The sequence below is a fragment of the Sciurus vulgaris genome (genome assembly GCF_902686455.1).
Source record: "Sciurus vulgaris genome assembly, chromosome: 4".
Classification (NCBI taxonomy): Eukaryota; Metazoa; Chordata; class Mammalia; order Rodentia; family Sciuridae; genus Sciurus; species Sciurus vulgaris.
In genome coordinates this window covers 169838531-169864919 of record NC_136464.1, presented here as the reverse complement: position 1 = coordinate 169864919, position 26389 = coordinate 169838531, and the positions used below count along the sequence as shown (strand labels likewise).

The 26389-nt window shown below is 37.0% G+C and overlaps 2 protein-coding genes across 2 annotated transcripts in view; both read right to left on the bottom strand.

Moving 5' to 3' along the window:
- GPC5 (glypican 5) overlaps positions 1-26389 on the bottom strand; it is a 1401099-nt gene that overhangs the window by 39307 nt on the left and 1335403 nt on the right. The window lies entirely within an intron of this gene.
- On the bottom strand, positions 22216-25717 carry LOC306659385 (serine/threonine-protein kinase Nek4-like). The gene is given in 2 exon segments (XM_079136867.1): positions 22216-23885; positions 23887-25717. Coding segments are annotated over 2 exon segments (2415 nt in total). The 5' UTR covers positions 25552-25717; the 3' UTR covers positions 22216-23135.

The following is a 26389-nucleotide window of genomic DNA, read 5'->3' as shown; positions in this document are numbered from 1 at the left end:
TCATTTAACCTAGTTTTGCTTGTTTTCTGTTACTTATGACTCAGAGTCGGAATTATAGTGTTCAGCCCTATGGTTCTATGACTTCTCCATACAAAGACTGATAATAAAGTCACTTAATAATTTAACAAATATGTAAAAATTTTCAGTCACCCTGATATTTTCTTTGAATGCAAAGTTAAATAAGAGGAGGACGATGAGCTCATGGAGTTTATGAGTCCCAAACTGGGAGTGTTCTAGTAATAAAAAGTATTATGGCATAGATACTCTAATTTGAATTAGATTTTTTAAAAAAAATCTCAAAATGATACATATTTTTAAAGTTAAAATAATCATGAAAAGATTCATTATTTATTAAAGAAGGTCTTTTCAAGTGCAAGAATGATGATTTCCCCTAATTTGAAGTAATTAAAATCTGTTGTGCACCCAATTCACGGCAAAAGGAGTTTGATTTTATCATTTCACTGATTCGAGCCAAACCTAGCCATGAATACGACTTTGTATAATTTTCTCACTGGGATCATTTCCTGGTGTTATTTGCTAACATGAAATCTTTGTGAAAGTAAGCTTTCACCAACCGAATGAGGCTTACATCAAGTTCTAAACCTAGAGCAAACAAGTTACTGTTCTCAGAACATTTTCTTTGGATTTGTAATCAAACAGATCTACGTGGAAACAGCCAAGTGCTGCTGCCCTGACACAGAAAACTCTTATTTAAAAATGAAAAGGCAGTTTTTCTTTCTCCAAGTTAAATATGTTCTACTTTTCTCACAGAACTCCTTTTCAATTCCCCCTAAAACAGATTAACTGCATTTTAAAATTATTTGCCATTGATACTTGGGGAATTCAAATGCTTTACTATTTCATAATCTAAGAACTTGTATAATATCTGCACATTTAAAATTTTCCCCATTTAATTGAATGCCAAGGGTAGAGTGCTTTTTATAATTATCAACAAATAAAACTCTTTTATAATGATTGGGTGGAGTACTTAAAAATCTCATAACATGCAAGATTATATTATAGCTTTAAAAAGCAGTGTTATGATCATACATTGAAATCTAGACTCGCAATTCTGAATGTGGTTTACTTTCATTATTTTATGGAAATAAAATAAATATGACAGCAATGCACAACTCCTACATGTCCGTTTTAAGGTTCTATATTCTGAAGCATCTCTCACGCTGGACCAGTGGTGGTTCAGAACCTAGTTTGAGGTGTGAGCTTTTGACTCAACTAACCCTAACCCTAATCCTAACCCTAACCCTAACCCTAACCCTAACCCTAACCCTAACCCTAATCCTAACCCTAACCCTAACCCTAATCACGTGAATCAAACCATGGAACTCTCCTGAAGGAAATACTCTGGAAAAGCCTGGAAATGTAAAAGGATATCATGACATGGGTTTTATAGGACCCAAGGATATGCATCAAACATTCCCAGCACATCCTATTTCAATTTATTTTTGGCTTATGAAGACCAGCCTTAACCTAGAGATGAAGCATGGAAAAAAAGACATGGAAAGTGATTAATCTGATTTAAGACATAAAATAGGAATTATGACACAGCCAAGGACATTTACCCAAGCACACATCATTAATCAAATACAGAGGGGCAGTTGCATGTTCTGTTAGAAACAATAGCTCTTCTGGAAGTTGTGAGGTCACGAAAGCTGCAGTATGAATTTTCTTGACTTGTTTTTGATGTTAACCTTAACGCCTCCAAGTGCCTGAATTACTTGTATCCTTTATAACTTGGACTGAGCCAAAAATGCTAACCTGCATTAGAAGCAGAACATAAAGGTAACTTAAAAATTTTGAAAATTAATTTGATGGGAAGATATCACACTACATTGATATTACACTAAATTGAAAATTCCATCTGCAAAAAAGTTTATTAAAAACTTTAATACTACTTAGTGATTTTTTTCTATCTATTTTTAGTAGTTTTTCCTTTGATGTCCTTTTTGTTTAAAAAGGTAAAAAGAATCTAAAATAGAGAACAGAGACTTGATTCTGATGAGAGACAACTCTAAGGGATATCAGAACCGGAAGCATGGTTACATTTAATGTGTAAGTTTATTTTTGAATGCATTTTATATTTGAATTAATTTCTCAAAGACATTTAGTTCTCGAGACAGCAACGGATGAAAATATCACGAGACGAAAATTTCTCTACTGAAAACTATAGTCTATTTTGACTAGTGGAAGATAAGACCTGAAGGGGTTGTCACATGCATTTTATTCTGCAGGAATGAGGCTCTGGCACAACATATGGTAATGAACTTGAGATTTTACTCCACAGCCACATTTATCAAATTTAGAATTAAGTAAACAAATGCTTAATTATTTCTGGAGTGAGTCTGACTATCTTCTGAAAAAGAAAATAAATATGCTTTAATTTGAAATAATTATTTATGGTATTTGTGTGACTTGGAAGCTTTATAGCAATCAATTGTCAGAGCTGAACAAACTTTTCCTCCCCAAGCATCTTTTTTGTTCGCCCTCACATGAAACACCTACATAAAATGATTTCTGTTTCAGGAAAATGTATCCTGATGACGTGATGATTTGACCTTCTGGACATGGATTCTGGGGTTTGCACGAGCATTTATAGTCTCTGCTGGCTGCAGTGCAGAGTTTTGCTTAGATGTTTAATTTACATGTTTCCGTTCCTCACTTAGATTCCTGTACTGCTTTGGGAGGTGGCCCTGTGGAGTACATTTGCCTTGATAAATGTCTCCCAAGGGTGCGTTTTAATTAAACGCCATGCTTGTGAAGTTTTAGTGGACATCTTTGGATGTGAGGTGGAGAACTGTGGACAACTGTGCTCAGTTTTACAAAGTCTCTGTTGGAGCTCTTGGATCTTAACAGTACATTAGAATTGAGTTGTTTTCCTAGGTGTACGGACCATGCTCCCCTGAAGGTAGTCAAAAGATGAATGGAGGTTCAGGGGATCCAAAGTGGCACTAAATGATTCACAGCTGTGCTGGATTATATTATGATGTTTCTGAGTGTTTGACAGAGTCAATATCACCTCAAACATACAGTGAGAAAGTGCAAAATTTAGCTGCTCCTCCAGATGTTTTGCATATAATTGGGCAAACATGTCAACTTTGGATAAAACATCTGGAACTACCAAAACTACCAAGTATTATGTAACTGACATCATGAAAGAAGGCATTGGTATAAATAGTTAATTTAAAATAACTAAATGAAAACAAAGATGTGTTTAACACTAAGCGGTCACAATTTTTGAGTGCCCTTGTATTTACACAATACAGGGTGGAATGTTTAAGCATCACTGCTATGCAGATGTGCAGTGGGAAACAAGCAGTCTCTTTATTTTGTCTGTAACCAGTCCAGTCTTCCCTCTGAGCCACCAGCAGCTGTTTGGGGATAAGGTAAGATGGGAAGAAAGCTCCTTTTGGATTAAATAGTCTTGTCTGCTGGTGGTCAGTTTCCTACAGATAAGAATACTCAGTCTTTCAGATGTGAATTTTCCTTGTTTCTTTCCCTATGATTGTTCTATGAGGTTGGAGGTGTGTAATTTATCGGTTCAGAGGGTTGAAGTCTTCCGATGTAGTATCTTGCAGCTGCCTCCATGTCTCTCGTGTCTCTTCCATCTGGACATGGATAATGCAACTTGGGCTCGCATCTCTTTCTCTCTTCCCTGTCTCTGGTTCAGGTTCTGTGTCATTTCCCCAGTTTACTCCATCTGCCTCATGTTGGGTTCTATGTCCCCTATAAAGTTTAGTCTCCACTCATTTCCCAGGGAAGGCTTTCAGCTACTGTGGCTTCCAGCTCTGTTGTCAAGGAATCAAGAGAACTTTAGAAAGGGAAAACATTCTGCTGATGAAGACAGCTGCCCCAGCAGTAACCCAGGCTGGTGTGAGTGAACATGAAAGCAGTGTCTTCCCACAGTATCAAATTCCAAGTGTGGCCGGAGTTTTTCCTCTCAATTCATTGTTATCTTGCTTAGCTAAAATCTCTCCCTGTCTGTCTTGCAACTGGGAATTGGGTAACTTGAACAGGTCCCTATCTTTCTGTCCCCTTACTTACCAGGTTGGACAGTTTTGAACTTTTCTTCTAGGTCATGTCCTCTTTTTTTGATCAACCACAAGAATATGACCGTAGATGTTTTTGCTACACTGGGAAGAATTCTGAGTCTAAATCTTCCAGGTCTAGCTGGTGATATGCTAAATGCTAGCCACAAGAATATTTCATTTAAACTTCTGTCAACTTTGATGACTTGAAAGACTGCTGGTCTGGAGTAACAACCTGCTCTTTGAGGTCAGAGGGGAATTCCATCTGCCTTACTCTGCACTTCTCCTATGCCACCCAGAGTCTGCTTCCTGACCCCTTCCTTTCTCTCCTCTACATTTTTTTAGATGAATGACACATCATACTTATTAGGTATACACAGACTTGTGCTCAGATGGCAAAGTTCACTATCCGCATAATAGTTTTCAAACTTTGAAGGAAAATATTACGTAATTTTAGGACACGGAATGTAAGAATTTACTCTAACAAGTTAGCTTGAAAGTGTTAATAGGTGATAAGGAAAAGATATTTGAAATAACTAGGACAAATGAGAATTGGAATACCTTCATGTTTCGGCAAAACAACTATAGTAAGTTGGCAAAATTGCCAACAAAATTTTAGGACTGTTTTTTCTAGTTTTCTGAAGAATGTCATTGTTATTTTATGGGCATTGCATTGAACCTATATAATAGTTTTGGTAATATGGTCATTTTGACTATAAAAATTCTGCTTCATCAAGAACATGGGAGGTCTTTCTATCTTCTGAGATCTTCAATTTCCTTATTCAGTGTTCTATAGCTTTCATTATAGATATCTCTCATCTCCCTAGTTAGATTTATTCCCAAGTTTTTTTTTCTTTTTTAGTTTATTGTGAACAGGATGGGTTTCCTAATTTCTTTTTCAGCAGATTCATTATTGGAATACGGGGTCAAAGCAATACTGAGCAAGAAGAGAATGCTGGAAGCTTCACAACACGTGATCTTATACTACTGACCTATGATAACAAAAACAGCAAGGTACTATTGGCATCAAATCAGGAAAGATGATTGGAATAGAATCTAAGACATGGAGACAAATCCACATATATGCAGTCATCTGATCCTCCACAGAGATGCCAAAAATATCTTGGAGAAAAGATAGCCTTTTGAACAAATGGTGTTGGGAAAACTGGATATCCGTATGGAGTATGGATATCCGTATCTTTTACCCTTGTCAAAGTCAACTCAAAGTGGATCAAAGACATAGGAATTAGACCAGTAATTTTGCAACTGCTAGAAGAAAACAGTGTCAACACTCCAAAGGTTGGCACCAGCATTGACTTCCTTAACAATTTGGTTAACTCCTTAATCAATTAAAGCTCAATAAATAAGACCAAGAATCAGCAAATGGAACAGCATCAAATTAAAAAGCTCTGCACAGCAAGTGAAATGATCAAGAACATAAATAGAGAGCACACAGAATGTGAGAACTAGAACTAGTATTTTTGTCAGATACTCCTCTAATAGGTGATTGATATCTCGAATATGTAAAGAACTCAAAATACACAACACACACACACACACACACACACACACAATCAGTATATGGGCAAAACAAACATTTCTAAATGTCTAAAATTAGAAAACTAACAAATATTTTTTTCCAAAAGAAGAAATGCAATGACCTACAAATATAAGAAAAAAATGTTCGAAATCCCTAGCAATCAGGGAAATGTAAATCAAAACTACATTCAGATTTCATTTCCCTTTAGTTAGAATGACAATCATCAATAATACAAATAATAATAAATGCTGGCAAAGATGTGAGGTAAAAGGTACACTTATACATGGTTGGTAGGACTACAAATTAGCACAACCACTCTGGAAAGCACTATGGACATTCTTCAAGAAACTATGAATGGAACCACTACATGATCCAGCTATTCCACCCCTTGATATTAACCCAAAGAACTAAAGTCAGTATCTAATGATTGATATAAGCACAACAATGTTTATAGTAGTGCAATTCACAGTAGCTAAGAAATGAGCCGTGTGCCTACCAACAAATGAATAGATAAAGAAAATGTGGTATATACACACAATGGTACTTAGTCATAAAGAAGAATGAAATTATGGCATTTGCTGGTAAATGAATGGAACTGGAGAGCATGATGCTAAGTGAAATAAACCAGACTCAGAAAGTCAAAGGTTGAATGTTTCCTCTCGTGTGGAAGCCAGGAAAAAATAAGGGAAAAGGGAGGGGGGGCAGATCACATGAAAATTAAAGGGATATCAGCGGAGTAGAGGAAGGAAATTGAAGAGTAGGGAGGAAAACTGGAGAAGGAAGAATCTGCAGAATGAAATTGATCAAATTGTGATATGTACATATATAAACATACAATAGTGAACTCCACCTTTGTGTATATCTATAAGTTCCAATTAAAAAAGTTAGTAAACAGGAAGGAATACCAATAGAATAGAGATAGAAGAAAGGGGTAGGAAGGAAGGAAGGAAGTACTGGGTACTTAAATGGGGCAAATTATATTCCATGCACGTATGATTATGTCAAAATGAACCCCACTATTATGTATAACTGCAATGCACTAATAAAAACATTTTTAAATAGTCGTCAAAAATTTATAGTGAAATGGTAAAGAACATGAACAAGAAGCCCATAGAAGAGGAAACTCAAGAAAATGAAATAAGCAAATGAATTGCCCAAACTTTCTAGTAAAAGAAGTAACAGAAATGAGATGCATTTTACAGCAGCTATGCTGATAGAAATCAAGGTTTAGCCAGGAGTGTTGAAATATAGAAACTTTATACCCTATTTGTCAAATTAAATATAAATGCACATAATAACTCAGATATTCTGTCTTTTAGAAGATATCCTAAGGAGAGTCTCAACCATATCCAACAGGATACTTCAATTTTCTTTTGCAATAGAACAAATTACCATTACTTTAATGGCTTCAAACAACAAAGATTTGTCACTACACTTTAAGTTCTTCAGGAGTCTTGGTTTGTCTTAGTTGGGTCTTTTGCAGTGTCTCGTGAGGCTGCAATCTAAATGTTGTATGGGCCTGTGGTCTTATTGGAGACTCAAGGTTCACTTTTGCTGGTAATGTAGTCTATTCACAGGATGGAAATCCCATCTGTTCACAGATCCTGCCTACACTCAAGTGAGGGACGTGACACAAGGCCATGGGCGCTGAGGGTCACCTCAGAATTCTGTCTTTCTCAAGAATATTCACGGGAGCACTGTCTGTCATAGCAAGAGGTTGGGGAATGATGAGATAAGAAATAAAAAACATATTCCAAAGAAAAATACACTGTTTGTAGAATCAAGAAATTTCATGAATCGTAGAATCAGGAATAAATATGAAAACATAGTACTGAGTAAAGAAATCATGAAATAAGTTGATAGCATAATGCCAGTTATGTATACCAAAATACATGCATATTAAGGTAATATGCATTTTTTAAGGCCATATGAAAGCAATGAAAGAATACCCAAAAGTACAATACAAAAGGTAAGTATGCTGAGGATTATCAGAGGGTGAAATAGAGTTAAAAGAATATGATTAAATAAGCCATATATAAAATACGTGGTAGAATATTCTCAACTCTGCTCATTCAGCACTTGATATACACACTGTGTCAAGCCTACAGATGATACCCTGAAGATGTATAATTCACATTATCTGGCCTACAGTAATATATCCAATATAACTGGGGGCTATTTTGGCACTTTTAACCATAAGAAAATGTCACCAAGAGTAATGAAAGTGACTATATACAGACCATAATGTATATTGCATGAGTAACATTAGCATTGATGTACTATTTTCAAAATAACTTTATGACACTATCATTTTATGTTTTTCATATGTGAATTATAGGTGGTCTCAATTTATGATGGTTTGACTTATGATGTATTTACTCTGTGTTGGCATGAAAGCAGTAGGTGTTCAGTAGAAACCATCCTTGAAAATTTTTTTTTTCCATCCTTGAAATTTGGAACCTTGATCTTCTCTTTTGCCAGTGATATGTGGTGTGATACTTTCCTAGATACCAGGAAGCCTTGGTGAGCTGCAGCTCCCAGAAAACCCCACAGTCACAAGGGGAGACATCTGATCCTCTACAGTGAACTACTGCTGAGCTAGGGTGCTTGATAGGTTAGGTACATTCAAAGCATTTTTTTATCTTTAAATGCTTTCAGTGTGCTGTGGGTTTATTAGAATGTGATCTCATTGTAAATCAAGAAACACTCTTAAATGCACCTTTGCATTAATTTATTCTCTGGTACACATAACAGTGTAGGAATGCCTACACTGTTCCATGTAAATTTATAGGCATCACAAATTAAAAAATATCTTATTATCTCAGTCGTTCACTGTTAGTCTTTCATCTTCCACAAAGACTCATAAAGGAAGGAAGTTTCGGTGTTGTCATCTGGAGAAGAGGTCTTCCCAGGAATAGGGCCATGAGTATTTGATTGGGAATCACTGAGATAACAGAACCTCAACTCTCTCTCCAGGAGAATTTTTGGTCTCCCATGTAGAATTATAAGTCTAAATTATATAGTCTGTCTGACTTGTCTTAATAGGTTTATAAAGGAAAAGTTTAAAAAGTTTTTCCTTTACCTTGGGCAAGAACTGAGTCAAAAGCTTCCTGACAGTAAAACATTCAGAAAAAGCTGTTCCTTTTTTATGCCATGTTATACAAAATATTTTGGAATATGCAAAGTATTAATCAAAGATGTTTTTCTGCCAGAAGAATGTCATTGTAGGTTGTTTACTGCAGGGGATAGTCAATTATTTCTGAAGTTTGTGTCTATAGTATTATGCTGGAAGATAAGATTTTTCCCCCAAAAGATATTTGCTGTTTTTAGTTAAAATAAGACACAGATTAAGACTACAGAATTAAATTTACTGGTGCATTAGTACGTGTATTAGGAATAAAAATTGGTTCACAGAGTCAGAGAATTGTGGCATCTACACTCTTTTCTCCCTACTCTCTCCTTTCTCGCATAGGCATAGTTTCAGGATCTTATACTAAGAAACCTGCGTTCCAGACATCCACTCCACTCCACGTAAAGGTACAGCAAGCAAGGAGAATGGGAGAAAATCTTTGCCACCTGCACCTGGGGATATATAAAGAACTCGAAAAGCATTATACCAAAAAAACCAAAAAGCCAAAAAATGAAAAAAAAAAACAAAAAAACAAAAAAACAAATAAACTCATCAATAAATGGGCAAATGAACTGAATAGGCACTTCACAGAAGAAATATGAATGGTCAACAAATACGTGAAAAAATGTTCAACATCTTTAGCAATTAGAAAAACACAAGTTAAAACTATATTGAGATTCCATCTCACTCCAGTCACAATAGCAATTGTCAATAAATGTTGACAAGGATGTGGGGGAAAAGGTTCACTCATACATTGCTGGTGGGACAGCATATTGGTGCAACCACTCTGGAAAGCAGTGTGGAGATTCCTCAGAAAACTTGGAATGGAACCACCCTTTGACCCGGTTATCCCACTCCTTGGTATATACCCCAAAGGACTTAAAATCAGCATACTACAGTGACACAATCACATCAATGTTTATAGCAACTCAATTCACAAGAGCTCAACTATGGAACCCACCTAAATGCCCTTCAACAGATGAATGGATAAAGAAAATTCCATTGTGGTACACATATAATAGAATATTATGCAGTCTTAAAGAAGAATGAGATTGTGGCATTTGCAGGTAAATGGATGGAACTAGAGAATATCATGCTAAGTGAAATAAGCTAATCCCAAAAAACCAAAGGCCGAATGTTTTCTCTGATAATCGGATGCCGATCCATAGTGGGGGGTGGGTAGGGAAGAATGAAGGAATTTTGAATTACGTAGAGGGGAGTAGGGGGGGGGTGGGGATGGGAAGAATGGTAGAATGAGACAGACATTATTACCCTGTATACATGTATGAAACATATAAATAAAAGAATGAAATTATGGCATTTGCCAGTAAATGGATGGAATTGTAGACTAACATGCTAAGTGAAATAAGTCAATCCCAAACCAGAGGCTGAATGTTCTCTCTGATAGGTGGATACTAACACACATTAAGGAGGAGGGAGGGAAGAACAGAAGTTCATTGCATAAGGCAAAGAGGAATGAAGGGAAGGGAGGGGGAACAGGAAAGACAGTGGAATGAATTGGACATAACTCTCCTATGCCCATATATGAATACAGACCAGTGGAACTCCACATTACGTACGACCACAAGAATGGGAAGTTATACTCCATGTAGGTATACGATGCCAAAATACTGTCATGTATACTTACAAAGATAAACAACACCAAAAAGATGTCCTAGAGGAGAGGGTAGAAACAGCCAACAAAGCAGACGGAACTAGAGCAGTGTGGACTGCTGAGAGAGATGCCAGGAAATGGAAACCAAAGAGGGAGTTATAAGAGTCTGAGCAAGAAATTTAAGGTTTAGAATACAGATGTTAATAACTTTAACTGCAAACTCACAAAGAGACAACTTAAAGAGATCGTCTCAGCCAGTTTGGACACAAGGAAGTCAAAGTGCCTTCCATGTAGAAGGGACAGGTAGAATGGCAGGATGAGACCTGGAAAAAAAATGTCAACAGCAAAGATGAAACAGACTCAAAAGGAAACGTGATCCTAAAGGCAGTTGATATCGAGTTGGTGTTGAAATATACTACTGAAAACAGAAATATAAGGGAACTTGGAAAAAGAAGAAAATGTGGATGTCTCCAGTTAGAGAACATCTTTTTTTTTTCCTATTTATTTATTTTTGGTAATTTTTATTACTTTTTTTAAGGAACTTTACATTACATAAAGGGAAATGAGAGGGAGGAGGATATGACAAATGGAATGGGACACACACGATTAAATGAATGGTATAAATCTACATGGTGCACAACCACAGAAATGAAATGATTTACCCCATAGATAATGTCTTAATGGAGGATGTAAACTGTTTAGAATGTTTTCTCACTTAACTTTGTCTCTAATATGTTGTGCTAGTATTATAATAACTCAGTATTGAGTTCTTTGTGTATAGTTTATCATTAGATTTCACTGTCCTTTTTAAAATTGCCAGGCTAGCAGCTAATCATGAACTGTTATATTTTCAGTAAGAATTTATCAATATCCGTATTTATCAATATCAATATTTTTGACATGGCTAAGATTTAAGGATTTTGTTTCAGCATGCTTCTTTCTTGTTGATGGTTGGGCAACAGTAAACAGGTATAATGATGGTGGTAGCCTATTCCTTGGTTTTAAATCTTTCTAGATCATTCCTTTGGTTACTCAAGTTTTAATATAAATTCCTCAGCTTATTCTTTTTTATTTTCATGAAGTTCCATTTCTGCAAAGCAGTTGAATCCAAGTAACTAACCTAATAAGTTGTATGTGTACGGCTCTTTGTGTTTTCCCAAGTCATTTCTTATACATTATGTCATCTGAAAGAAAATAGAAATATATACATTTAGAAAGAATGCTTTATTTGCACAGCTGTCTGATAGGGAGGTTAGTTCTAGCTAACTATATTTCCTATGCACCTGGTTCACCCACTTTTATAGGCATATTTTAATTCTTTAGTGTTCAGTTTAAGTAGAGGCAACATTTTTTGAAATGACAGTTTAGTTTGAAAATGGAAAAATATAGTTATTTCCATCTGGTGGTCATTTCTGTCCTTTTCCTAAATGTTGGCTGTTTTAAAAAAATCTTTAGTGGAAAAAAGTGTCAAGAGATAGGGTGGTATCTGCTGTGTCAATCTGATTTTTTCGCACTTTTTCAAAAAACATTTATTTATTAACGCAACATCCAGTTTCCCCTCAAATAATACTTTTTTACAACAAAAACAAAATATCATGTGGAATTTGTCTGCTGAACTGTTGCCACAATGACAAAATCCAAAATATGATCCTTAAGAGTTGTACGTTGCTGTTGAAATTCCTATTTCTATAAAATGCATCTGCTTCCCTTAAGGAAGTTCAAATAATAAAACTTTTCAATTATTCATATCTTCCTTCTCTGCAGGTAAAAATGCAGGTATTTTATACAAGTACAGGATACTGTCACCTCAGGAAACAACAGAGACATCTTTTGTAGTCCTCACTTCACTTCTGCCCTTTTGGTTAATGATCCCTTATTGGAGATAAATTTAAAATCCCTCTGGGTTCTTCAGTTAAGTTCTCCACCTTGAAATTGATAGGGGCCAGGAATATTCTGGCTATTGACCAATGAATAAGGGTAAAATATTTTAAACCAGGAATATAGGTGTAATTGTTATTTTGAATTGTCATCTTGATTGGATTAAGAGATGCCAATGATTCAGAGGCTTCCAGGTGTGTCAAGGGTGTGTATAGGAATGCTTGGAATGTGGGACAGTGAACTGAAGACTCTCCCTAAACGTGGTCAGTACCACCCAAAAAGATGGTAGCTTGGTTGGAATAAAAGTTGGAAGAACAAGGAAGCAGATGCAGAGGCAAGTTCTACTCTTCTTGAACGGGTTCTTGATGGCTGCTACAACCATCTGAGGATATTAGACTCTCACTCTTCCAAAGTGGACTCTGCCAGTGATTCTCCAGGTAGTTTCCAGAAGCCTTGAATCTCTGACTAGGGTCATACTGTTGATCCCTCTTGTTCTGGGGCTTCTGCCTCTTGAACTCAGCAGCTACTGGTTCCTTCAGCTCTCCAGCTGCACACGGCCATTGTGGACAATCCAGCTTCTGGTCATGTACGCCCATCTAATAAATCCCCTTTCTATGAGAACCGAAACACAATAGGATATAGGAAATTTTAAGTTCTCAGTTTGAGTTGGGAGTTCTTTCTTCAATCTGTGAAATGGGAATAATAATATTCCGCACCTCACAAGTGAGAAGTAAATGAGTATAAAAAACTTTTTCCTCAATGATCACTGTGTACTCAGCCCTACATAAATGTTATTTATGGTACTCATTTTACCTATTTCACAAATTTTTCTTTGTAGTTTGACAGAAAATACTGGTTAAAATTAGCATCTATCTTTTCCATATGTCATGTGCACTTATTCCCTCTAACAATTTTTGAAGTGATTAGTCATATTTTACAGAAAAACTAACAGTTGACAGCCTAACTAATTTGTTCAAAGTCACACAGCAATTATTTATTCTAGCCACTAATCCTATGCAAATTCTACAGCCATACTACGATCATACCTTCCGAGTACCCTCCTAAGGATGTCCACTCCCAAATCAGTTTGATTTTTTCCCACTTTTCCCTATCTTTAATTTATGGGCATTGTTTAAAGGTAATGCAAATAAGTAAAACTCTAACTTATAATGAAATTATGTTTCGTGAGTCCATTTCTAAATCTCTTGTTGAAATAATGGAATGAATTTTACCACCAGAAAATATATTTAAGGTGGTTGTCATGGTCCCAGAAGAGCAGTACAGTTAACTGCTAAACAGAAATTTTTCATTTAAAGACATGATGTTTGGCTATTTCATTTGAACCTTTTCAGTATTCTGGAAAATTACATATGCATTTGTGAGCCAGCTCAGAGACACAAACATGCTTTTTAAATGTTGGTTTCTAAGAAAATGCATTCTGTAGCAAATGGTGAGAACGCAACAGGGAGTTTAAAAAAAAAAATCCTGAGCTTCCAACTTCAGGAGTAGCATCTGCTTGTTGCAAACAAGAATTCTGTGCCTCAGCTAGACATTGCCCAGTTCTGTGTGGGCACAGCTGGGTGCTACCTAGGGGTAGCTGCAGGGGAAACTTTAGACCATGTCTAACTCACTGGGACTGTTGAGGAGAGTGTGTTGACTTGTGAAGCACACAGATGATTATGAGCTGGCTGTTCATAAGAGAAAGTGCATGTATAATTCTAATTTCACAAATCATGAAGCTGAAGTCCTGGAAAGACAGATAAAGCTTTTTCCTGAAGTCTCAGGAAACTTCTTTGACAAATGCCAAATGGGATGTAGAGCATTAATAATTTTCTTCTGTTTACTCATTCATTCCTTTAATAAATGTGATTGCTGCCCATGAGAACTCTATGGTTTGGCAGGAAAGACAATTAAAAGCAGTGACTTCAATTACAAGTGCTTTGGTAGTAGGAGCAGGGTACATGCTGTAGGAGGTGTGTCAGAAGCTAATCTGGCTTGGGTTAAGGGTGATGGGGTAGAGACAGCAGAAGTCTTAATAGAGAAAAGGACTTTTCAACCTAATCTCATTGGCTCTGCGGTAGACAGTCAAGTGGTGACTTTGTTAGTTACCACCTTTCTGATCTTGGGCGATTCCTTAACTTTGCTGTTTTTCAGATATGTCAGTGTAAAACAATTATAATAGGAAAAAAATAGGGTCATTGTAAAAATTAAAGATTTATGTTAATATGTGTAAAATGGTTTAGAGAAGACCTTATATATAGAAATTGCAAAAATGTTTTAGGATACTTACATTCTGCTCAGCTGAGTTGACAAAGAAAACATGTTTTTTTCCCCCCCAGGCAGAAGGGAGAGCCTACATAAAGATTTCTAGAGAATGAAAGAAAAAGACATTTAAAGGACTGAAGAAAATTTTGTGCAGAAGTAACACTAAATTTGGGGTGAGAAAAAAATAGAGAAATGGAGACCAGTGAGTAGGTGAACGTAAAGGAATAAAGGACTTTATGAAATCTGTTAACAAGTTTGGATTTATCCAAATGTTAATGGGAGAGAGCTAAAGGAGCATTAAGAGGATCAGATTTGCATTTTGATAAATCACGGTCTGTGGCAAGTTGAGACTGAGGGATGAAGAGTGGGTTTCAAAAAGCAAAGACTGCGAACAAGATGCATCGAAAGACAATGGTTGTTTAGACCTAGGGGTGACAGTGGACCTGGAGGAAAAAACAAAACACAACCAAAAACTTACAAGTTTGAGACACGTTTCTGAAGGTGAAATTGTACGTGATATTTGCTTGGATGTGAGTTGAAGGAGAAGCCGGGGTCTTTGATGACTGACTTAGGGACCCAAAAGCGGAAGGAACCAGCAGATGGTAGGTGTACAGATGTGTCCATGATGGTGTTACACACACTATGTTCTGTGGCTCTGAAACAATTAAAAAAGATGTTCATGAGGCAGTTGGTTCATCTGGTTAGCACTGGTTTAGTCTAAGGAGAGGTTGGATTGTGAATAGAGTGAGGGAATAGATTGGCGTACCCTGATTTTGGATATGAATGAGAGGGACAGGAAGCAGAGAAGAGAAGGCTTAAGATAGAACCCCAAGGGCTGAAGCTTAGCATGTGATAGAGAACAGGAAGAGGTGAAAGAGAGTTGGAAAGCCAACAGGACAGGGGCAGAAAAAAGAGCAAGATGTAGATCTTTTGTTGTGAGTGGAGGAGTCAATCATGTTGAAAATTGCTCAGAGCTGAAGTAAAATAAAACAGAGAAGTATCCACAGAATTTAACCACAAATAATTCTGAAAGTTGTAAGATAAATGATTCCTTCCCTACCTCCAACGAATAAAATACTTCACCATACTGTGCCTCATGTTTGAATTTTATTAAATCTGTTTTCATTGCCAACACATACCTACTCTGGGGGATTGGAATGGTAGGACAAATTCTCTGACTCTTATAGAAAACTAGGAAAATGTATGACTTAAACAACAACAACAACAAAAAGAAACAATGGGTGATCAAAAGAAAACTTTATTCACTGAAAGTAATCTAGACACACAGACTATCAGAGCTGAAAGACATTTATCTAGTCAAACAGTCTCATTTTATTAATGAGAAATTATAATTCAGTAGTTATCCCCAACTTTTTCCCCTTCTATTCTTTTTGGTCAACTTCCTCAATTCTTTTGAATGTGTGCTGGATTAAATTTTTTTTTTTCAGTGCTTGTGAATCCACAGATAGAACACTGAATAAAGGTAATTGGAGTCAAGTCATTCAAAGCGTGTGCTGCATATTTTTTAGATACAAACAGAAGAAAACTTCATGTATGTTTTAAAACCTCTGCTGCAGTATCACAGTGTTGTTAACTAAGACTCATTTTTTAATGAATTTTCTTGTCAAAGGGAAATGAAACTATGAAGACTAAAGGAGTTAATTAACTGACTCTCAGTAGAGTAAGAATATAAAACGGATAGCATCTCCCCTACAGAGGAAATAGAACCTGAAAACAGAAAGTGGGGCTTTGTCTTCAAGGTTTTGGTTTCCCTCCCATAGATATATATATTTATTTGTTGAGATGAAGCAAACAGCAAGTAACAAACAACAGGAAGACAGTCCAAATAAGCCTAAGGAAACCTCATTTAAACTCTTTCCTTATGTGATCTGTCGACAGTGCTTTAGAAAGAAGTGTATTTGCCAGTGGGTTAGAGCCATGTATTATTTTTGAATCGATCTTTCCTTTTTTCCAAGTTTCTAATACTTCTCATTCTGTTCTAGTCAGACACTTGAATGGTGGAAGTTCTCTATTATTCATCAAATACCTCAAGCTGTTCCTGTTGAGTTTCTCAGCTCATTTCCTACAGATATTCTACAAAATACAGCCAAAAAAAGTTCTTTGCTAGGTATGAGACCATCTGAATAAAGAACACAGGAGCCAGACATTTTGCAAAAAAAGAAATGGGCTGGAAACCTGGACTCATTCGGTACCTGCAGTTTGTTTACTTTGTACCAGCTGTTAAACCCTGCTTCCAACAATCTGATTATTCATTTTTATCTTTTCAGCTTTCCTCACTAATAAGGGATAAGTCCTTCCCTAGAGAAGAAAGACACATCCATAAGAAGAGAACTGTTTCCCATCTTCTTTTCAGTTAGGGTAAAGGCATGTAGTTTTAATAGTGGGCTGAAGATTCACTTATGAAATATATGAAATAAGCAGCTAAAGAGTTCCAAATAAACTTCGAGTTATGAAAAGGAAATAAAAGGTAATTTAGGCAAGATATCCATTCCTGTGGAACATTTTATTGCAATGCTAGTTTCTAACTAAAATGTTCAGCCATATAAGATTTTGTTTTTCTTTCAGAATGTTTAATTAAGAGACAAACAAAATCTCCAGAATATTACTTTGCATTAAATTCTTGTTCTGAGTATCTTAACATTAACTAACATGGTTTGGAAGACTGCAGTGAGAATAAAACATACTAAAAGTGGTTGTATTTTCTTTTCTTTTTTGTAAATTTTAGCTCTGTTTCCCAGATCTTTAGCAAAATGGTATGCTTGCATGTCTTAAAAAGGGTTCTAAAAAAGAAGGAAACATATTGGTTTAGGAGAAAAAAAAATTCCAAGGAATATCAAGAAAGAATTGGAGTTTATGAAAATGGGATAACTATTATAATAATTTGGATTAATTTTTCAAAAATTAAATATATACAAGAAATGGTATCAAATACTATAACCAAGAAAAATAAATCAAGTAGCTTGATGCTGATATTTAAACTAATTGTGTAGATATTTTGTAGGCACAGCCTTAAAATTTAGAAGGTTAAAAATGAAAAGTCATTTTTAAATGACCTTTTACACAGTCATTCACTAATCCAGAGATCTCACTCAGGGCAGAGGATTCGTGAAAATTTCCTGCAAAAGAAGAGCTAAATAGTACAATTGTTAAATTTGATTCTATCCAAAAATAATGTAATGAATCACATAAATTCTCCATTAGTATATTATAGTTTTAAATTCTATGGTTTTAATTACAATTAAATTTTTAGATGACTCCAATCATGTAAATGTTTCTCATGTTTCCTACCCTGTGCTAGATACTATGGAGAAAGAAATAAATCATTATTTTATTTTTTTTCTAAAAGAATATGTAATAAAATAGGGGCACAATTTTCAGAAAAACAGTAAATAATATGGGACAGTAGTAGAAGCATTGAGAAGAAAGTTATTAACACATTTTGAAGTTAGGAAAGTTTGCATGTGGGAGAGGGCACTGAGTGACAAAGGTCACAGGAAATGGTGCTAAAAAAAGTTTCCACCTAGACAGGTAGGATGACAATACAGACAAACATCGAGGTACCAAGGTCGGGGGCAAAGGAGCTTCTTTGGTATGATTTCAGTCTTTACAGAAAACTATGAAGACAGTTTACTCATAGGGAGTGAAATTGTTAGACATATGTTTTGGGGCTGTAAGAGTATAGCGTCATGCTAAGAACTTTGGTGTTTGCCAACTAAATGCAAAATCCAGATTCTGACTCTCATTAGTCAATTGATACTGAGCACAGCCCTGTGTACCTCAGTTTTATTATCTGCAAAAATGGAGGATAACAGTATTTACTTGGTAGGAAAGAGTGTAAGGATTAAATCTGTTAAGGCATGTAGGTGATTAGAACATTGCCTGCCACTCAGTGACTATTAAGAATTGTTACTTAATATTATTATAATCATTAAAGAGTTTGGGAATAGTCTGGAAAGGCCACTGCAAAGAATATAATCAGCAGTCCACTAAGGAGAACTGGAGATTTTCAAGGAGACAGACTTTGTCATATCAGGGTAGGATAATTTTAGAAAATTCCTCCTTCAGATGCCCCATATTTTACTTACAGTCTGCTACAGCATGTATCTATTTATTTTCTGTTACACTTATTTATGCAAAGTTTCTCTTTTATCTAAGCTGTAAGATCCTAGATGACAATGACAAAGGCTACCATGTTTTCAAATCTTTAGAGCTTGTGGAATCGCACCTTCCAAATAGTAGGTACTTACCCGTACTTTTTTGAATGAATGAATGAATGGTGGTTGTTGAAATGTTAAGAATGAAGCAAACATTTCAATAGACTCAAAAGGACTAGATCTTTCTACTTTCCTAAAATATTTCCTCAGTTGTTTTATTTATTTGTTTATTTTGGGGGGATTATTGGGGACTGAACTCAGGGGTACTCCACAAGTAAGCCACATCTCCAGCCCTATTTTGTATTTTTTTAGAGACAGGGTCTCACTGAGTTGTTTATTTAGCCCCTTGCTTTTTTGGCTTTGAACTCAAAATCCTCCTGTCTCAGCCTACCAAGCTCCTGGGATTACAGGTGTGGATCACTGTGCCCGGCTGGCTCTATTTTAAATAAAGTATTAGTAAATATTTTTTTAATCAAAGATATGTCCTCAAATAAAAAGATTTTAAAAGACACTGATGTTTTAGCACTCTAGAAAATGGAAATGATAGATTTTAAGTATATTACTTTCACATTTCGTGCCACAGAATAGCAGTATTTGAATGTGTGTGTGTGTGTGTGTGTGTGTGTGTGTGTGTGTGTGTGTGTGTGTGTTGGAGAAGAGGGGAAGAATGAATCAGAATGAGTAAAAAGAATTATGATAGTTTGGAATTTTTAATTTAAAACATTTTTATATGTGATCCCTTTAAAGATAGCTTCATTCTTAATTTGTGAGATCTCATCTGAAGCTCCCAACTTAAAGGTTAGAAATCTTTAAGCATACAGGAAGTATTATACATACACCCACACCTAGTCACACCTAACTAGACCAGGGACATAGAGTTGTCTGTATATCGAGACAATTCAATCCAGAGGGTAGGCAGAATGGATGACGTTCTCTCATCTAGGGAATCTGAAACATGGACTTACAGAGATTGGAACAATTATCTGTAGAAACTGATTCAAAGTTCCAATGTTCCAGGAATTCAAGGCACCTGTTGCCAGAGTCAGGACAGATTTCAGGTAGTGGAGGAAGGCTGGATGCATTGTATGGTTTTGTCCCCAGGAGACCTGGAAGCACTCTATGCCCTAGTGCCCCAGGATGCCCTGGACAATCTTCTTCCTGCTCAAGATAGTTTCAGAGAGTTTTTAGCTATTGAAACCAAACCATCCTGGACTAAGTTATAAAACCATAAATTAAGAGAAAAGTGAGCTGAAAAATAAGTCAGTGCTCTGCACAAACAGTGGTATAAGATTTCCAGGTCATTGCAGGTGACCCAGGTCATACTCCAGGTAGCTCAATCCTTCCTAAACTAGTACCTTTCCTTCCAGGCAACCAATGAGTCTCAAAACTTTAGTGTTAATTTTACTTCCTCTCTTTATTCTTCTCCTGCTCAAAGAACTTCCTTGTTTAAATTTATAGATGATGAAATGGAAGCCAAGGAAGAAAATGGAATAGCCAGAGACAGAGGGTCTAGTTACCAGCAGGCCCCAGGCTGGAGAGCTGTGTTCCTGACTCATCCAAAAGCCTTTCCTGTCATTCCTGCCCTTTGTGGCCACAGTGCCATAGCAGAGGCAACAGAATGGAAACCTGTCTGTATCAGAAACACTGAGAAAAAATGTTGCTCTTAAAAAAAGTCATTCCTCAATGTCTGCTGGGGACTTGCTCCAGGACCCTCATAAATACTAAAATCCGTGTATGCTCAAATCCTTCATATAAAACGGCACAGTCTTTGTATTTAACCTACATGTATCCTTCCATGTACTTTCATCTCTGTGTAAATTATAACATCTAACATCCTGGAATTTCTGTGTAAATTGTTCTGCTTCATTGGAGATTAATGAATGGAACAAAGTTCTTTACAGGCACAATTATTCTTTAAGTTTTTGATCTTTGCTTGGTTGCATCCATGTTTGTGGAGACTTCAGGTATGGGGGGCTTACTATATACCCTAGTTGGATATATCTCTCCATCCAGGCTTTTGTCTTTATAAACATTTATTAACTACATGAACACACCTACTCCTGCAGCTTTAAATATCCTCCATATCCCCATGACTCTCAAATCACAATCCCAGCTCTCTTCTGTCCACAGGATTCTAGAGTTTTATTTCCCACTGCTTGTTTGACTCTCCACCTGGATATTCAACAACTATCGCAAACTTGACGGGTATAAAATCAAACTCTTGATTTCCATCTTCCAAATTGCTATTCCTCTGTGTTCCCATTTCAGAAAATGGTACTTCCATTCATCAGTTACTCAGTCTCAAAACCTTGGCATTATCCTTGACCTTCTTCACAGTTTACATTCCATCCATGAACACAGCCCGTCAGCTCTACCCCACTGCCAACCCCTCTTTCTTACCTTACCACAGCAATGGACTTCAGACCACCACAACTGGATTCTAATAGTGGGAACATTCCTTAACATTGTAAAGGCCATCTATGCTAAAGCCATGGCCAATATCATTCTAAATGGTGAAAAACTGAAAGCATTGCCCCTAAAAACTAGAACAAGGCAGGGACGCCCTCTTTCACCACTTCTATTCAACATCATCCTTGAAACTCTAGCCAGAGCAATTAGAAAGACCAAAGAAATTAAAGAGATATGAATAGGAAAAGAAGAACTCAAACAATCCCTATTTGCTGATTACATGATTATAAATTTAGAGGAACCAGAAAATTCCACCAGAAAACTTTTAGAACTCATAAGTGAATTCAGTACAGTAGCAGGATATAAGATCAATGCTCATAAATCTAATTCATTTTTATTCACAAGTGATGAATCCTCAGAAAGATTAGTTAGGAAAACTACCGCATTCCCAATAGCCTCAAAAACAAACAAACAAACAAACAAACAAAAAAAAAAACAACTTGGGAATCAATCTAACAAAAGAGGTGAAAGGCCTCTACAATGAGAACTACAGAACACTAAAGAAAGAACTTAAAGAAAACCTTAGAAGATGGAAAGATCTCCCATGTTCTTGGATAGGTAGAATTAATATTGTCAAAAGGCTATACTACCAAAAGTGCTATACAGATTCAATGCAATTCCAGTTAAAATTCCAATGACGTACCTCACAGAAATACAGCAAGCAAACATGAAATTCATCTGGAAGAATAAGAAACCCAAAATATTAAAGCAATCCTTAGTAGGAAGAGTGAAGCAGGGGGTATCGCAATACCAGAACTTCAACTATACTACAAAACAATAATAACAAAAATGGCATGGTATTAGCACTAAAATAGACAGGTAGATCAATGGTACAGAATAGAGGACATAGAAACAAACCCAAATAAATACAGTTTTCTCATACTAGACAAAGGTGCCAAAAACATGCAAAGGAGAAAAGAAAACCTGTTCAACAAATGGTGCTGGGAAAACTGGAAATTCATATGCAACAGAATGAAACTAAACCCTCATCTCTCACTCTGCACAAAACGCAACTCAAAATGGATCAAGGACCTTGGAATCAGACCAGAGACCCTGCATCTTTTTTTTTTTTTTTTTTTTTTTTTTTTTTTGAAAGAACGTTTTTATGTGTGTGTAATTTTCAAAGGCACATTTTTATAGAAACTGAAAACACCTGGAACAGTATTCATTTTTAGAGTCTCTTGAATACAGAAGTGAAAATTTACTAATCAAAACTTGATGAAAACTATTAATAAAGGGTATGACTTATTAAACAACTAATAAAATGTGATATAAAATCCTACATTTAAAACATGGAAAGACAACCAATATCTTGATATACATGAAGACAAACTTCCAGAAACAAACATTATATACATCCTTATGTATAGCCAATATAACAAAAAAACTTCACTGATGGAGAAATCTTAACAAAACTAGTAGGTGAAAACATAATGATTTACAAAGCCAAAATACTTTAGATTTAATTCTTTATACCCTAAATGAGGCTCATATTAAATGAAAACATTAAACATCAAAATGTAAAAATGGGATCTAGCTCCTCAAATACTACAGAGAATTTCATTTTCTTTAAATCTATCTCTAGAATAGTGAATCGATTTTTTTTCTTTTAAAAACTGCTTTTAAAATGGCAGATTTTACTGGACATATGTCATTTGTTTCTCTTGTTTTTATCACTATAGTACGATATAAAACTTCCAATCCAATGTTTTATGGTCCTGTTTTTAAGCTAATTAACCCCTCAAAAAAATAAAGTTCTAGATATAAAATTGAAGTGGTTTAAGGCTCAGTAAACAGTAACCAAAAAAAATTTTTTCCTCATAAAGGAATATGAGAGTCAAAGTTTTTTTCTTTTGTGAACTTGCTTCACATTACTCTGTTCTGTCCAATTGTTTTCCAGTAAGAAAAACCCAAAGATGTAAAAGGGTGGTGAATGGCTTTATAACAACTATCACAGTTTGTTTTTTAAAGCCTAATCTTTGAAAATAGGTCTTTAGATCTGGCAGAGTAGAACAGATTCTCAAAATTTCACATTTTCTTCAAAAAATTTCAACTGGCGAGCTTTCACACTGTAAGTTGTATACTTTTCACCCATGTGCTCTTGTAAACGTACCTCTCTCTCCAATTCATCCTCCTCTTCTAAAAGATCATATACCTGCTCTAAAAGCTGAACTCCCAAGCCCCTGATGACATCCGCTCTCAAGACTTCAACTATTCTCCTGATCTTTTCAGAACCCGGCATGACAGCTGAAGGCAGCTCTTTAAATTGGAGTTCCTCTGTCTCTTCTGCAACTTTTCCATGAAGCACCAGCATGTCCCGATACTTTCGATGAAGTTTGAATTCTGACACTGGATTTGGTAATGGGAGATCTTCACAGCTCTCTTTAGAATTCAATTTAAGGGTCTCAGTCATCAATTGTACCAAGTCACTCATTTCATTTGTATGACTTTTCCCTTCCCTGGAATCCCCATCTGACTTATCGGTTGAACTTGTAGAAGAACTTAACTCATCTTCAGACAGGCAATGAATCAGTTTCCTTTCCTGGGTGATGCTGCAGTCAGAAGAGAACTGTCGGGCAGGGATGGGTTGGCTTTCCTCCTGCAGTTTCCCTGGCCCTGGTGCACTTAGAGATGGTCTCACTGAAGGGCCTTCACCTGAGGGGAACATCTCTTCCTGGGACTGCTTTAATCGCCTCCTTTCCTGGGCTGATAATGGTCGATCCTTTTTTTTTTTCCGTGTATATGTATTCCTGGGGATTCCCACAAATCTTTGATAACATCTCACTGCTTCTTGAACTGCTCACAGACCCAGTGACCATTCTACTTTGGTTTACAGCATTTTGTTGTGTTGATATGATAGCCACTTTTCCAACAGTGGGATGAGAAGGCAAAAGTTGAGGAGGTGCCTGTTGGAACTGGCTCTTTCCCCCACTGTGTTCAGTCTGTTCTCTTTTCTTCTGCCGTCGCTGTTGAGACAGGGAAGGTTCAGATCCAGAGTTGTGTGGCTGTAAACCTGCATGGATTGTGCCCTGTTTCTCCATAATACATTCACCATCAAGTTGATCCTGGTCCTTTGGCTTTGAGTCTTTGTTTAGAGGCTGGAACAGCTTCACTGGTTCACTCCCTTCCCCACTGCCACTATCAGAGGACAATGTAGTAATCGAGCTTTCAGGATGAGCAGTAGACTTAGCATTATCCTGAAGACTTTCCTCCTTCACTTGAGAAATACTGCCTTTACCTTCATGCTCACTAGAGGCATCTAAGTGTCTTGGTTGATTCTTCTGAACTAGGCCATCATTCATGGAGTCTCTTCTTTCTGCAGGTAAGATGTCAATATTTACCCTACTGATTGTGGCTAGTGACTCTGCAGTATTGCCCATGTCCGGTTTGCCAGTGTGGTCTTTCAGACCAGCAGGTGGTTTCAAGGGATCAATGACCACTGGTTTCTTTTGCAACAAACATTTATCTTCACTCATTACATATGTCTTGGAATCCTCAGCAGAATGTGGTTGGAGGTGGATTACTTCACGATTTGATTCTGCCTTTCTGGAAACCACGGTAGTAACAGGCTTGGATTTAGAGTCACCATTTTTAATGTTATTTTTGGAGGTTTTTGCCTTCGTAGCCTCCAAAAACACAGAGATTTGGCGTTTTATATAAGGTTGCCTCAGGATGCTCCTCACAGAGGGCCTTTCTTCAGGTCTTTTGCTCAGCATTGTTCTGATCAGTTCTGCCAGCTCTGGGCTATAAACTCTTGGCATTGGTGGCAGCTTTCCTTCAATAATCCGATAAACTAAAGAATTCATGTCTTTTGCATTGAAAGCATGCTTCAGGGTAGCCATTTCATAGACACAGCATCCCAAAGCCCAAACATCAGACTTATAGTTGTAGGGCCTGTTTGAGAACAATTCAGGGCTCATATAATAGGGTGTGCCAATGAGGGTGCTTGCCATGTCACAGTGGTTTTCTAACACACGAGCAATTCCTAGATCACCCACTTTGATGATGTTTGTTCTTGTTAGAAAGACATTTTGAGTTTTCAGATCTCGATGAAGGATGTGTTTCTCATGTAAATACTGCAAAGCCATGGCGATCTGTACAAACCATTCTACCACCTGACTCTCAGGCAGAAGTTGCCCTTTTTGCTCCTTGAGCTTCCGGTACAGATCACCTCCTTCACAGAAGCCCATGACAATATAGAGCAGGCCATCTCCTCCCTCCCATGACTCTTTGTAGGTGACAATGTTGGGGTGCTTCAGTTGAGACAAGAGCTGAGCTTCCTGTTCAGCAGCTCGCCGCTCTCGGCTGGAGGCGTTTCGGAGGTTCAGTTTTTTGATGACATACTGCCTGCCGTCCCGCCGGTGTTTCACGAGCGTCACCTCCCCGTAGCTGCCTTTGCCCACGACACGCACGTAGCAGTAGGCGGCCAGGGGCATGTTCCTGGCGCAGACCCACAGTCAAGACGCGGCGGCAGCAGCGGGTAGGGCGAAGGGCGGCAGCAGGAGGCCCCGCTCATGCCCGAGAGGCTTCAGCAGGGTTTGCTGTGGAGGCGGCCCGGCCCGGGCAGCACAGAGGCCCAGCCCACCGAGACGCCGCTGCCATAGCGATCGAGACCCTGCATCCTACACAAGAAAAAGTAGGTCCAAATCTTCAGCATGTTGGCTTAGGATCAGACTTCCTTAACAGGACTCCCAAAGCACAAGAAATAAAAGCAAGAATCGATAACTGGGATAGATTCAAACTAAAAAGCTTTCTCTCAGCAAAGGAAACTATCAGCAATTTGAAGAGAAAGCCTACAGAGTGGGAGAATATCTTTGCCACTCATACTTCAGATAGAGCACTAATCTCCAGAATACATGAAGAACTAAAAAAACTACACCAAGAATACAAATAACCCAATCAACAAATGGGCTAAGGAAATGAACAGACACTTCACAGAAGAAGATCTACAAACAATCAACAGATATATGAAAAAGTGTTCAATATCTCTAGTAATAAGAGAAATGCAAATCAAAACTACCCTAAGATTCCATCTCACCCCAATTAGAATGGCGATTATCAAGAATACATGCAACAATAGGTGTTGGCGAGGATGTGGGGAAAAAGGTGCACTCATACATTGCTGGTGGGGTTGCAAATTAGTGCAGCCACTCTAGAAAGCAGTGTGGAGATTCCTTAGAAAACTTGGAATGGAATCACCATTTGACCCAGCTATCCCATTCCTTGGCCTATACCCAAAGGACTTAAAATCAGCATACTACAGTGATGCAGCCA